General features: G+C 42.7%; 1 protein-coding gene across 5 annotated transcripts in view; it reads right to left on the reverse strand.

Moving 5' to 3' along the window:
• ATP13A3 (ATPase 13A3) overlaps positions 1 to 14,432 on the reverse strand; it is a 118,623-nt gene that overhangs the window by 24,914 nt on the left and 79,277 nt on the right. For all 5 annotated transcript variants that reach the window (XM_054039253.1, XM_054039250.1, XM_054039252.1 and 2 more), the window contains 9 exons: positions 13,900 to 14,079; positions 6,453 to 6,610; positions 5,500 to 5,688; positions 4,251 to 4,312; positions 3,320 to 3,470; positions 2,700 to 2,816; positions 1,596 to 1,613; positions 1,327 to 1,480; positions 1,105 to 1,225 (listed from right to left, as the gene is read on the reverse strand). In XM_054039253.1, coding sequence (XP_053895228.1) covers positions 1,105 to 1,225; positions 1,327 to 1,480; positions 1,596 to 1,613; positions 2,700 to 2,816; positions 3,320 to 3,470; positions 4,251 to 4,312; positions 5,500 to 5,688; positions 6,453 to 6,610; positions 13,900 to 14,079 — 1,150 coding nt within the window. The remainder of the gene's footprint in view (positions 1 to 1,104; positions 1,226 to 1,326; positions 1,481 to 1,595; positions 1,614 to 2,699; positions 2,817 to 3,319; positions 3,471 to 4,250; positions 4,313 to 5,499; positions 5,689 to 6,452; positions 6,611 to 13,899; positions 14,080 to 14,432) is intronic.

The raw sequence follows: 14,432 nt of genomic DNA on the forward strand, positions 1-14,432 counted from the left end.
TCCACACAGTACCCCGGGGCCTGCTAGTGCCATGCTTCTCCGAAGTGCTCTGGCATCTCCCGGCCCTGCTGGTACCGGAAGAAGAGTCATTCATCTCCACGGTACTGAATCAAGAGGTCGAAGATTGACACCGCAGACTTAGCAGGGGACTGAGGCCTTTTGGGAGCCACCTTCTTGTGGTGGGAGACCTGGGACAAGGTTGAAGGAGCCCTGGGTCTGTCCGGAAACAGATGTATGCAGGGATCTGCTGACCATACTCAGAAGCAGGTTGAAGAGAGCATTCCATCATTGGAAGGTTCAATTTGGTCTCCCAATTCTTCTGTGCTCTAGGATTTGAGAGCCAGGCAAAAGTTACCCTTCTGGAACTCTCCCAAGCAACGGACACACTTAGAGTGGCCGTCACTGACTGGGACAGCCTCCCAACGAGAGAGGCAGTGTTTGAAACCTGGCAAGCCAGGCATGCCAGCCAGACCAATGAGCCACTTTTGTGACAGAACAACATGGAAGTATGCAAGACACTGGCTTCTTTTGTGAATGTTCAGTTGCTTCTGTTGATTCTTCCACATCTGAAACATGGAGTCTGATTCTCTACTCTGGTACACCAGCTCTGAGCTGCTGTAACTCCCTTACTCAAACAGGGTGCAGACCTTGTGCAACAGTGTGTAGAATCAGGTTCACAATCCTCATTATGTCTTCCATGTTTGGTTGTTGTCAGGAACACCACACCCAGTCTTTAATGGACGCGTTACCTTCTGCTACATAAATATACTTATATTTACGAAGAAAGTGGGGACTGTCATGTTAATCTGTATCAGATACCGCAACACAACAGTTATGGTATACTGTAGGGTCAGGGCTGTTCCACAGCACGCACTTTATCACCAGAAGACACTTGTTTGCCTTAGGCTTCTCTGCCTAATGTCCAGGATCCCAACATCACTGCACAGTACTGCAGGTGAGAGCTAGAAAGGAGATGTAATTTAGGTAAAAACAAAATAAGCAGCCTTCAGGCGATTCAAGTAATACCAAGAATGTAAATAGTGCATGTTTTAGTATGAATTGTCTTAAATATGTTAGTTCTCAATTAAAAGTAGCCCCTCTTACCTGTTAATATTCTGGACTTTGTGCCATGAAAGTTTTGATTCCAATTTTCTGTGAGCAAGAGCGATAACTCTGAAGCCCTGCTTAGTGTAGTCTTCCAAAATGGTTTCAAAATCAACAGGAACTTAAAAAAAAAAAAAAAAAAAAAAAAAGCCAATTACAGAATTATTAAAACCTCCCATAGCACATCTGAACTCTATGAGAAAAGTCAGGTTATTCCTTTACCTGTTTCTTGTTTACACAAACTGGCAATCACCTCTGGGGCACCTTTCATGAACGCATCCATTCTCTTCTCCCCTAGCACTCTTGCTACTACACACATGCGTTGCAAAGCAGAAGAAAACGGAAACTGACGCACAATTCCAATCTCATAACTGGCCTGTATAATTGATCAGAGACAACAAAGAGGGAGAGTTGCTGAACATATCCATCCCCTTTATTTTTATTTTTTTTAAAGCCATTTTCTTAGGAAAAGGGAAAATATTCACACTTACCGAGAGCTCAAATAGTTCCTAAAAAAGACAAAAAACAAAAAAACTTTGTTTCTAACAATCTATGACCACGCTTCATTTCAAAGCTATATTTCCAGTGCTAGTATCAGATAAGTATCCGATCAGTAATACATCTGAATAATAGGATATGGCAGTTGCATCCCCAAGATAGATTTTCAATTTAAATGGCACTGTATTGTAATTAGGCTGAACAAGTTTGATATTAATGTCTTGCATTTATATAGTGCCTTTCACCCCAAATGATCCCAAAGCACTTCACAAATGTGGTGTAATAGTGAAAGCACGAGCCTGGTATCAATAGATAAGAATTTTATTCCCAGCTTTGCCACAGAAGTGCTGTGTGTCCCTGTGCCTACCTCACAGAGGGTGGTGAGGTGTAACTCAGAGTTTGAAAAGCATTTTGGGTGTGTCTATGCAGCAAAGAAAATCTGTGGCTGGCCCATGCCAGCCAACTCCAGCTCGCAGGGCGCGGACTGCAGGGCTGTTTCATTGTTGTACAGACTTCCAGGTTCAGGCTGGAGTTTGGGTTCTGGGACCCTCCCTGTAGACTCTTAGAGACTCATGGATTGAAGGTGCTAGAGAATTGCTAAGTATTATTCCTTATTGCTATAAATTCAGAGCTGTTATACGAATTAAAATGCAGAACCCTGTTGTGAAACATGGTACGAGTTTAACAATGCACTCCCAACTCCACTCAACACCTAAGGACACGAAGTAAGACGAGAATATTGCAGCTACTACATGGGGAGCATACAGAGGCAAACTAGTTACCAGGTAAGGATACCTAATTGTTTCAAAAAGCATCATCGTATCTTTAAAATGACCAGAAGTGATCAGATCATCATCATACTGATGCATTAATTTGGTGTCAAGGAGTAGTGCCATCTATCCAATCACCAACTCCTGCAATACCTGAGTGCTCCCTACATTTTCCCTTCAAAGTAGTGACCAGTCCTGATCCTGTTTAGGATTAGATCTGCAGGACCACAATACAGAGGAATATGCATCCACTCTTAACTCCTCCAATGAGCTAAAGAACAAAATGCATGCAGAACAGAGGTTTATATTTGCTTTGAAATTTTGTACCATTTCTTGATTTGTGGCAGGTTTGGATTCTGGAAGAAGCTGTTTTGGAGGTCGAACCACGGTTGGCATTATTCGATTGTGAAGAGCAGTTTCCTCTTCAGTTGCTTCTTCAAGAATCTAAATGAAAACAACACCTAATTCACTTCTTTCATTAACTAACTTTACATCAGACAATTATATTTCTGAAAACAACAATTCCAGTAGTCAACATCAATAGCTCTATCTTTCTCGACAGGATTTCTATTAAGAATCAACAATATTAAATACCAGTGAAAGAGCAGATAGACCAAAGTCTCTTCAAAAGTTTTAGCTAAAAAAGGGTGCACAGTGCCAGAAACTGACCCACACTCCCAAGATTGGAGAAAAGTGCATTAGATATTAAGAATTCTTTCAGTGTCAATAATTTACGTTTTAGTATGAGACATAAGTATTTTTAAAACATGAATTTCTGGGTTGACACTCTCCCTTTAGAGTGACACTCCAGTACTGTAGCCCATCTAGGAATTTAAATCTTGCAATCTGAGGATGTGTATAACAGATCATATATCATATGACTATGTGACATTTCAGATTACTGCACTTAGAAATGCTGATTCCCTTGAAAGAACTAATGAACTTACCCATCCTATGGCTTCAAACATCTTTAAATCAAGCGGGTCCCCAGAAAGCACTCCTTCAATTTTCGTGAGTGAATGACAAGTTGCCATGCAAGCAACAAACTGAGACTTCACCAGGCTCTCATTGCAAGCTCTCTCTTCTGGAAAAAGGAAACTAACACAGAAGACAGTAAAGCCAATGAAGTGATGATGTGCTTTGCTCTACAGTGATTTATTAAGAGAAAATTCCAAAGGGTTATATTAGCAGAACACTGGCTACACAAGTCTTTTGAAGCTTATCCTTTCCATACAACACAGGGAATGGATTAGGACTGCAGGCGGGGACTTACAGTAGAGCCTAAGGGAGCTAGGCGACCAGCTCCCACTGAGTTTCAATGGGATATAGGCATATACACTCTTTAGGCTCCTTTGAAACCCCCATCCTCACTATGTAAATAATCAACCACCTCTGGTTTGATCACATGTAACTTCACATGGGGCCTGTCTACACAGGAAGTAAAACTGGTTGCCTGAATCAAGTTCATACTAACTCAGATAAAACCGCCTGACCAGCCAGTGACGATAAAGCCAAAAACAAGTGCACAGGCCAAGCTCACAAATTACTTTGCATGGTTTCTGTGCGCTGTTCATAATTCCATTGTGGTCCCTCCCCCCTCAGCTAGCTAACCCACATTTTAGAGCTGCGTCAAAGTGTCACGGATTTTCCACCAAGTCTTGATCACATTTTGATATGTACCCCTTTCTAGTCACTTTTTTTGTGCACATTCAGGAACACAAAAGATCACAATTTTCTACTTTATGCAGGTTCTTATATCCCGCTCATCACCGTAGTCTGAGTGCCAGTTACATGTTTGCTCTCACGTCAATCACACTGTACCAAATAATGAAACCAAACTTCTCTCCCATGCAAATATTGCAGCACATTTCTCCTTACCGAGCATTTTCCACTCTTTGGATCCCCCAAAGATCTAAGCCATCTTCAGTAAGCGTGCCAGTCTGCCACAAAAACAAATTAATAAAACAGACAGTGTCAACAGAAAAGCCTTCAGAACCGAGGTGGGCTCTGAAAAGGGCCAGTGGATACAGCAGAAATATTAGCAGAAAATGAGCAAAGTTACGCTTGAGCAGTAACTGTTGCACTTTTACTTCCAACCAAAATATAGATTTAATATTTACTAACTGATCTTTACAGAACAAAAAAAGAGCACATCTCCTCACGGATTCTGCAGATAACTGCCTATGGCTTTGTGGAAACATTCACTTTGTAAAACAGAATTATATGACTATGTCACTGGCCCAGTGCTATGTATTCACTGCTCAGTGTCTGTAATAAAAACAACATCTATCTGTGCACATGGGGACAGGATGGAATACACAGCCCCTCAGCCCTCAATTATGTGAGCTCACAAGGCCTATATTCTTTGGAAGAGGAAATTCTTAAACTTTTACATAGAATTCTAAGTGAAAAAGACACCAGATGGAAAAAGAAGCAACAGCCCAAACTGGGGAGGGAGGGTTGAAACTAAACTGTTAGCCGTGGCAGTAGTTATTTACACAGAGTTAACACACCGTTTTGAATACATCTGCCAAACAGAAATAAAACAGTTGTGCAGACAGTTTAAGGAGTTAGAGAAAAATGTAGAGGGGAAAGAAGTTTGGATTAAGTACTAGCTGAAAGGAAGAGACAGACTAGCTGTGTTTACTTGCACTATTTCTGACTTTTAATTGTGCCTATTCCTACATAAGGAACAACCTTAAACATATGAGCTTGGCCTTTCATTTGAAATAAAGTTAAATGAGAAGTGTGGCCAAGCTACAAAGTCTGAATCCGAATTTTCCTGAAGCTTGGGGGCCTTCAGACAGTTTCAGTTTGGACCCAATCTCCACACAACACTTATGCTTCTCGGAACTATTGACAAAGTAGCATCTGGAGCTTTGAGAGGAACATTCCACTCAGATTTGTAACTATTTGCTAGGGGTATTTCTATGTTTAGCATCTACCACCAATGAATTCACTTAGGATCTGTAGCTATTGGAATAGAGCTTTTCAATTTTAACGAGTTAGCTCTGAAATCATGATTATGAATGCCATTGTAGCCACTACTATAACGGCTACTTTTTAAAAACTGCACACAACACTTTCCAGCCAATAACCAGCAAAATAGTTTTAAAACGTATCTAACCTTGTCAAAACACACGAGATTCAATTGGCCACAGATATTTATCCTCTGAGGACTGATGCAGAAGATACCAATCTTTTTCAACCGCCTCTGTGCATATACAATCCCAGCAGTCATCGCAGCAGGAAGTGCAGGTGGTACAGTGATGGTTATAATGTCAAGAGACTCAATGATTATTATATGAGCAGGAACCTAGAGTTAAAGAGAGTACGCAAAGTGAATACAAATCCAGAGCTTATAGGATTCACCAGTCTCTCCTTAGTACATTACGTTTAATGTAGTATTGGGCCACAGATTTCAGAGGTGACGCTCCTTTCATCTCTTCCTGGATTATCACAGGTAGCTTCTGCTGTGCTCAGAAAGTTAACAATGCTGCCACAACCTTTACTTGCACAATACAATTTTAGCTATCTAGTGCTAAAAGGTTTTACATATTTAAGCCTCTGATATCTTCCCCCATACATTAGTTAAAAGTCAAAGGTGAGTGAATAATGTGCAACAAATCTGATAAATTTGTATTTTCTATAATCTCACCAAATAATTTCTATGAATGATCCTTGGTATGTAGCTCATTACTGTGTAATATGTTCTGCCTATGCAATATCTAATTCGTTTTGATTAGACATAAGTAACATGGTATCCTATTTCTTCTTTGGATCACAGTAACTTCTAGAATCAATTTTCTGGTGCAAAAGCTTGTGATTAGAAATTCAAATTTCACTTTCCTCTAATAGTCCCTTAAATTTTGCTTTTTTGCTAAACATTCCTGTCAGTAAATTTGTCTGCTACAACATTCACGGAAAACAAATGCAGCCATAAAGGTTTCATTTAAAAATTAGACTTAGTATTTGCAGAAAGTTGTCTTGCACAAGCTCACCCAGCCCTACTAACAAAACACCGATCAGCTTCTACAGTTAAAATAAATTAGTAGGGTGATGGAGAGATGGTAACCATACCTCATTTAGTATGCTATTGACAACCGTGTAAAGAAACCCAACTCCTGCCACCACCACAAGGAACAGCAGAAACATGTAGGCATCTCTGTAGAGTTTGAAGTCAGTTGGCTTTGGATACAGTATAGAACGAACAAGCTGTCCTTTTGATGTACTAAAGCCTATAATGAGAGGGATTTTAAGGTATCAGATTAAAAGTGTAAACAATGGCAATGTCATACAATGCACCAAAAGCCTTTGAGACACTAAAATCCTGAGCTAGTCTTTTGATCCTCAGGTTTTGTAAGTGCTAAACCTATTTGCATGCTGTATCTGCAAATTCTGACTTCCAGAATCAAATCATTAAAAAGATTAAGAACAAATTTAGTTTTATCAATGTTTCACTCAGATAGTCTTTATATTTTAGCTGCAACCCTGCACATAGAACCGTTATTTACCCTAGAGTAACTGGTTCTTCAAGATTTATTGTCCACACAAACTCCACTCTAGGCATGCATGGGTTAATAGGCAAGTGAGATTGGATTCTTTTTAAATAGCTGTATCTGTTTGAGCCATGCCTGCACTGCACCTGCCCTCGCGTCCACCGCAACTGGAGGTATCATCGGCAGGGTGGCCTCAATAACCACTCAGTTCCTCGGTGAGAATTCCAAGAGGAATTGGATTCTGAATCAGTGGGGAAGAAAGGGGGCCATGGAATCTGCATGGACAACACATCTCAAAGAACCACAGCTACTGCAGAGTAAGTAACTGTTCTTTTTTTCAAGCGACTGCTCACAGAGATTCCACTCTAGATGACTAACAACAGTTATCTCAAACCTGGAGGTGGGAAGTCCTATTTTCAAGGAGTCCTATTTTCAAAGTCACAGCAGGACAACACTGCCAAAGTTAGCCTCTGATATGGATTCTTGAACCAAGGCATAATTAGAGGTAAATGTATGAACCCAGCTCCAGGTAAGCAGCCGTACATATTTCAGATATTGGTATATTACCCAGGCAAGCACCAGAAGCTGCCTGAGTCCTAGTGAAATGGACTCTAACGTGACCCAGATGATCCTTGCTTGCTATCTGATACCAAGTCTTACTACAGTCCAAAACCTACTAGATAACCTGAGTGGAAAGAGGTTGCCCTCTAACCCTTTCTGCAAAAGCCAGGAACAATCTAGGTGAGGCTCTGAATGACTTTGTTCTGTCTAAACAAAAGGTCAATGCCCTCACCACATCTAGCCTTCGAAGCCTTGATTCTCCCAGGATGGAAGGAGGTTTGGGAAGAAAACTGGTAGATGGATAGATTGAGATGTAAATCAGACTACCTTAGGAAGGAACTTGGGTTAGGCCTAGGGATGATCTTACCCTTGTGACGTGTGGTGTACGGAGGACCTGCCTTGAGGGTCTGGACTTCTCCCACACTCTTAGTAACAAGTAACAAGCCACAAGAAAGACACCTTTCATGGAAAGACGGTACAAAGAGCAGGTTGCCATAGATTCAAATGGTGGGTCCCCATTAATCCAATGAGGACTAAGCTGAGGTCCCAAGAATGGGGGAGGCTCCCAGAGTGGAAAGCATTGGCTTCTTAGAATAGTGTTCATGCCCCAGGGAGAACCCCAGGGCCAGGGCTGATAGGCATACTGGGGTGGAGGGCACATAGGAGGATACCAAGACGGAGAACCCCAAGAGAAACCCTGTCCTCTTTCTGTGTCCTCTGATGGAGTCATCTCTGGATTCCTATGGAGACCTGTATGGTGGGAAGGAGAGGGGTCGCCACTGTGCTCTGAGGAGGACAATGAAAAAGAGTAGGCCTCCACCAAAGGTGGAGCGGAGCTGTCCAGGAATCCATGCTGGATCCGGTGAATAAGGGGAGAAAGTCTGGTTGCTTGCACATAACATCGCTGAAGCACTCCAAACAAGACTCGGGGACTGCACCTATAGATCGAAGCCCTTCATGGGACCACCCAGTCTGTGCTGAAATATCCAGCACTGAGACAACCAGTGCTGCGAAGGCCATCGGTACCGTGAAGGTTGTGACTGGCCCTGAAGGAGAAGTGGTGGGTGCTGCAGGTTTCAGCATGGAAGCTGGTGCAAGGGAACATGGCACAACGTGACGCTGGTGGTAAAAAGTGCCGTCGTGCTCTTTGGAACCAGAATGGGACTCCAAGCTGCGACTCTTGGTGAATGAGGCCCCAGGAGAAGTTTTAAGTCTCTTACTCAGGGCTGGTGAGGGAGCCCTGCTCCTAGATCCCCCCTGGAGCTGCGCTCGTTCCTCCCTCTCTCAGAAGTTACTGAGATGGTAGGGGAGCGGTGTGGGCTCCATGGGCAGCGGGAGCACTGAAGCTGGAAGGTGAAGCAGGATCAGACTGACCCACGCTGAGTTTCTCTGAGGCAGAGGTTGGAGACTCCATGGACTTTTCAAGCAGGAACAATTTAAGTCTCACCTCCCTGTTTTTAAGAGTCCGTTTGGAGAACGAGAGACAAACAGAGCAGCGCTCTTATGCACGGTCTTCCAGGGAAAGAAGATAGTGGGAATACTCATTGTTTATTAATGATCTGGATGATGGGATTAATTGCACCCTCAGCAAGTTCGCAGGTGACACTAAGCTGGGGGGAGAGGTAGATACGCAGGAGGGTAGGGATAGGGTCCAGAGTGACCTAGACAAATTGGAGGATTGGGCCAAAAGAAATCTGATGAGGTTCAACAAAGACAAGTGCAGAGTCCAGCACTTAGGACGGAAGAATCCCATGCACCGCTACAGACTAGGGACCAAATGGCTAGGCAGCAGTTCTGCAGAAAAGAACCTGGGGATTACAGTGGACGAGAAGCTGGATATGAGTCAACAGTGTGCCCTTGTTGCCAAGAAGGCCAATGGCATATTGGGCTGTATTAGTAGGAGCATTGCCAGCAGATCGAGGGAAGTGATTATTCCCCTCAATTCAGCACTGGTGAGGCCACACCTGGAGTACTGCGTCCAGTTTTGGTCCCCGCCCAGAAGGGATTTGGACAAATTGGAGAGAGTCCAGCAGAGGGCAACAAAAATGATTAGGGGGATGGGGCACATGATTTACAAGGAGAGGCTGAGGGAACTGGGCTTATTTAGTCTGCAGAAGAGAAGAGTGAGGGTGGACTTGATAACAGCCTTCGACTACCTGAAGGGGGTTCCAAAGAAGATGGATCTAGACTGTTCTCAGTGGTGGCAGATGACAGAACAAGGAGTAATGGTCTCAAATTGCAGTGGGGGAGGTCTAGGTTGGCTATTAGGAAAAACTTTTTCACTAGGAGGGTGGTGAAGCACTGGAATGGGTTACCTAGGGAGGTGGTGGAATCTCCTTCCTTAGAGGTTTTTAAGGTCAGGCTTGACAAAGCCCTGGCTGGGATGATTTAGTTGGGGATTGGTCCTGCTTTGAGCAGGGGGTTGGACTAGATACCTCCTGAGGTCTCTTCCAACCCTGAGATTCTATGGGCTTGGCAGAGTCACATGATGGCAGTAACTAAGCTAAGGATACGTCCTGTGGTTGAGGGATATGGATACCGCAGGGTTCCATCTCACAGCATTGAAGAGGAACTGAGCGATGGATACGGCTGCTCTACTCCATGTATCCCAAGCTACAGAGGTCACAAAACACACATGTAACCACAACAGACACTGCTATTCAAAAGGAATCTGATCTCAGGTATAGGGGGCGTATGTACACCTGGGGTGAAATCTGTGTGGCCACTAACTCGAAGACAAATTGTTAATACTAAGGGTCTAATCCTGAAAGGTGCAGAGCAACCATAACTCCCTCGGATTACTTCTGATACTTAGCGTGAGACTGGTATTTTACATCTCAATATGCATAAGGAACAGCGCGTAACTGATGTCCCAGGAGCAATGCAAGAAGTATGGAATTTCAGGAAGTCACAATTCTTTCTGGCTCAGAGGGAAAGTAACGTAATGTTCACCAGCCTCTTACTCAGTGATTACTTCACCCCTTTACATCAGACAGCACATGTGGAGTGTGGAACCACAGCTGGAGCTGTTCCCCTCCGAAGCGTGCGGGCAGGGAAGCAGTGTCTCCTTTGAACCCACACTCCCCACTGCACAGAGCAGGGATTCCTGTAAGCCACAGAGGAGAATAGGACTTTACAACCTCTTACTCCCCTATGCAGCCACCTTAAGAAAATGTTTCTTCCAAAACACAGTCCACAGATCCATTATGTGGGTACTTCAGTCTGCACTCAGCATGGGGGCAGACCCACACTTGTCAGTTACTGGCTGCATGAGAATCCCCTGCCAGCTGAAGCGCCCTCCAGTTGAGACAGCTCTCACAGGCAGATTAATTCAATTCTAATTTCCTACATTATAGATTTTGTTAACTACACCTTGAGGAAAAAGCACAACAATTTCACCTACTGGAGGATCACAGGGAATTCCACCTAACAAAGTAAATCCAAACTTTTTGTCTATTTCCATCTCTAATCTGGATCATCTATTTGTCACAAGGACAGACTGAATCTCTGGACCTTTTTACTCAAAAAAAGGAAATGTTCATGTAAGCACAGAAAATTTTCCTGTTCTTCATCAAGCTTCGTCCACAGATCTGTTCCAATGGGATTTTCACAGTCATCTGCTTACACGGTGGGAAGGAGAACCATTCTTTAAACAAGGAAACTCAAACAAGGTACATTATACATTTCCATCTTCCCCTAGTGTGATGGAGTGTGGGCCCCCCATGCTAGCCCAAAAAGGGTTCATGTGGCCCAAGAGGTGTTACGTAACCTGACGGGCCACACCTGAGGGACATTTAGGCTTGATAAGCTATCCCTGACTGAGGATGGAGGCCAGCTGAGCAGGAGGGGGCTGGTATAAGGCCAATTAGCAAAGGCAGGAGGAGGCTGCAGCGTGGAAGCCTGTAGTCATTCTCTGGGCTTAGAGAGGGAAAAGGAGAAAATAAGCAGAACCCCTGGGATCTTGGCCCCGAGGAAGGTGGTGCAGAAGGAAGCTTGGTAGAGGTGAGTAGGCAAAGACTCAGGGAAATGGCAGCAGGGTTTGGGACTGTGCAGACTTTGGCTGCTGACTCGAAGGTCTCTGAGCTGGAACCTGTAGTAGAGGGCGGGCCTAGGTTCCCCTACAGCCATGGGGGAAGTGGCAGAGTCTGGGCAGTGAATTGGAAGACTGCCTGAGACAATTCTTACAGAGAGCTTTTGATACTGCAGAAGGGGGAAGACGCATAGTGACCTGGCCGGAATGCCAAGCCATGAAGAGAGAGCATACCAACTCTCAAAGAGGAAGCACTGTAACTCCTGGAGCATGAGAGGGGCCGCTGCATGCGCAGAGACAGAAGGGGGCACCATACCAGTCACAGCTATTCCCCAGATGCAGCCACAATGAGGCGACCCAGCGGTGAGAAAAGAAACCCGTGACCCCTGGGCCCTAACGCATGGAGAAAAATTCTGCCCCAAAATGGCATTGGCTAAAGACTGGCTGGCCAATATGTAAAATTTGGTGAATTTATGCACTTGTGGACATTTGCCCACATAGCAGATTCCAATACATGAGAATTGACTTCTCCAGCCTGAGACTATCAGCATTTCTAGGAACTGAACTTTGATGTTCAAAATAAATAATATTTTTGAACATACTCAGGGAATGAGTGCTACGACAGGACTACCTGTCAGAACGAAAAGAACAATATTGGGTCTAATCTGAGAAAGCTCCTAATTTCAAAAGCAGAGAGACTTGCATCCGAAGAAGTGAGGTTTTTACTCACGAAAGCTTATGCCCAAATAAATCTGTTAGTCTTTAAGGTGCCACCAGACTCTTTGTTGTTTCTGTAGATACAGACTAACACGGCTACCCCCTGATACTTAAAAGCAGAGACAGTAGCTCTTGGGAGGTGCCTAATGACCAGGAAGAATAAGGATACTGCCTGGCAGGGGTTCAATCTGGATAATTCCATAAGAGGCAGAATGAAGGTCCAAGGTTTTGCTCTATGACCTTGAGAGTCTGGAATAAGGTTGTTGCCCTAAGGAAGCGTTTAATGTTGGGATTCGTACAAAGTGACCTTTTCTTCAACATGCTGGTAACATCATACTACAGAGCCGTGACCTTTTGGCTTGGACATTGGTATATCCACATTAAGGCCCTCCTGAAAGAACTCAAAGCTACGTTTTACTTGAATTAACATGATACTTAAACTATGGACTATGCAGAACTATGGAGGTCTGTGGACCTCAGCATGATGAAGGGCAATTGACGATATTGCCTTTAATTTGAAGTCAAAGCAGGAAGTGAGACTACTGGGCTCCCTTGCCAGAGGTTATTTGCAGACTACACATTTTACATGCAGAAAGAAAACCATATATAATTTTAAGAATGTTTACATTTAAGATATCTGCACTGACATTCCTCAGGTTCCAATCCTCCACTACCAAGAGAACTCAAAAATCAACGAGAGTGAAAAACAAAATGAATCAGAAAGGAAGTAAGAATTTAAACTGAACATACGCAGTGTTTCTATCAGAATTTGTCTTTTGAAAATAATTTTTGCTTTTTAATAGCAGTCCAGGGATATGTCCACTAGAAAAAAAATTACTATAAAATAAAAAGGAAATAAGATTAAAATAGAACTACAGAAAAAAATCAGTTAGATGTTTTAAAAAACACACAGCAGTAAGATTAGAATAGATGATGATTAGTCCATGCCTATATTAAAAATGAAAATCATCTATCCATGCATCTTATTCAGGCACTGATGAAAAGCTGTTAAAGGTTTAATGATTTTACTGGGAAACTCCTTTAGAAAGCTCACAATGTTTTATTCAAGCTAAACCTACCTCTCCTATCTAGAATTATGGTTTAAGCATAGGTCTGTAGGTAGGCTTCTTTTTAAGAAACAGACTTGCAACATACTGACAGCTCTTCTGGGGAATCCTATGCAGAGTTTTAAAACGATACTTCTCACTACTTTAATAGCTCTGTAATCCAGACTATTAATATGACTAAGTATAGCGTTATAAATAAAGATAGTGAATATACAACAAGGTGTCTGCCATTTTTGGGCAGAGACTGCTTTTTAAATAAAATTTACTTCTTCAACATGAGAAACAGACTTTCTCCATAAGCAAATGTATCCAAAAGAAAAAGAAAAGAAAAAAAATCAAAGAAAGAGACACAATGCACTCTTGAGCAAAAACACTGCAAACTGAGTTTAATGCTACTGCAACTGTTTCTGGGCATGTTTTAAATCCCTTGACTCTAATGGTTAATTGATTTGTCAGTGCTGAAAAATCAATAGCCTGCAGGGCATTATCAAGTACCATTGTAATAAAAGTTTTAAAAGTAACTTTGTTAGATGCTTTGGGGACTATCTGTTTAATACAACGACATTAACTGACAAAAGGTAGAGAGCAGCAAATAGACATAACTATAAAAATCAAACGGTACGCCAATAAGTGAGAACAATTAGAATTTGTACCTGTTCTCACTACTATGGCTTTGACTCGTTCTCCAGTATAAAAACGGGTTTGAATGACATTGGTCCCACAGAACAAAGTGTGTCGCTTATGTACTTCTGGACTGTATATTTCATCTCCCATTGCTTTTGGGTCTTCTGCAGGATTTGGGAGATTAGTCTTTGTTACAGGAACACTTTCACCTTAAATGGAAAAAAAGTTCTTCAGTTCATCCAAATCAAATACAAATAATAAGCACTTCTCATCCATAGCTCTCAAAGCACTTTCTAAAATAGTGAGTGTTATCCCCATTTTAAAACAGAGAAATAAAGTGATCTGCTTAAATTAACTCAGCCAGACAGTAAAGCTGGGAAACGAACCCAGGAGTCCTAATTCCCATTATCCCATTCTTTAACCTTCTAGACCTCCCACAGAAACCAAGTTTCAGAGTAGCAGCCATGTTAGTCTGTATCTGCAAAAAGAACATGAGTACTTGTGGCAGACAGAAACCAAGACTCTTGCGCCCAGTCTTCCCTCCTCTAAATCACTACACCAG

The sequence above is a fragment of the Malaclemys terrapin genome, chromosome 9 (assembly GCF_027887155.1).
Source record: "Malaclemys terrapin pileata isolate rMalTer1 chromosome 9, rMalTer1.hap1, whole genome shotgun sequence".
NCBI lineage: Eukaryota > Metazoa > Chordata > Testudines > Emydidae > Malaclemys > Malaclemys terrapin.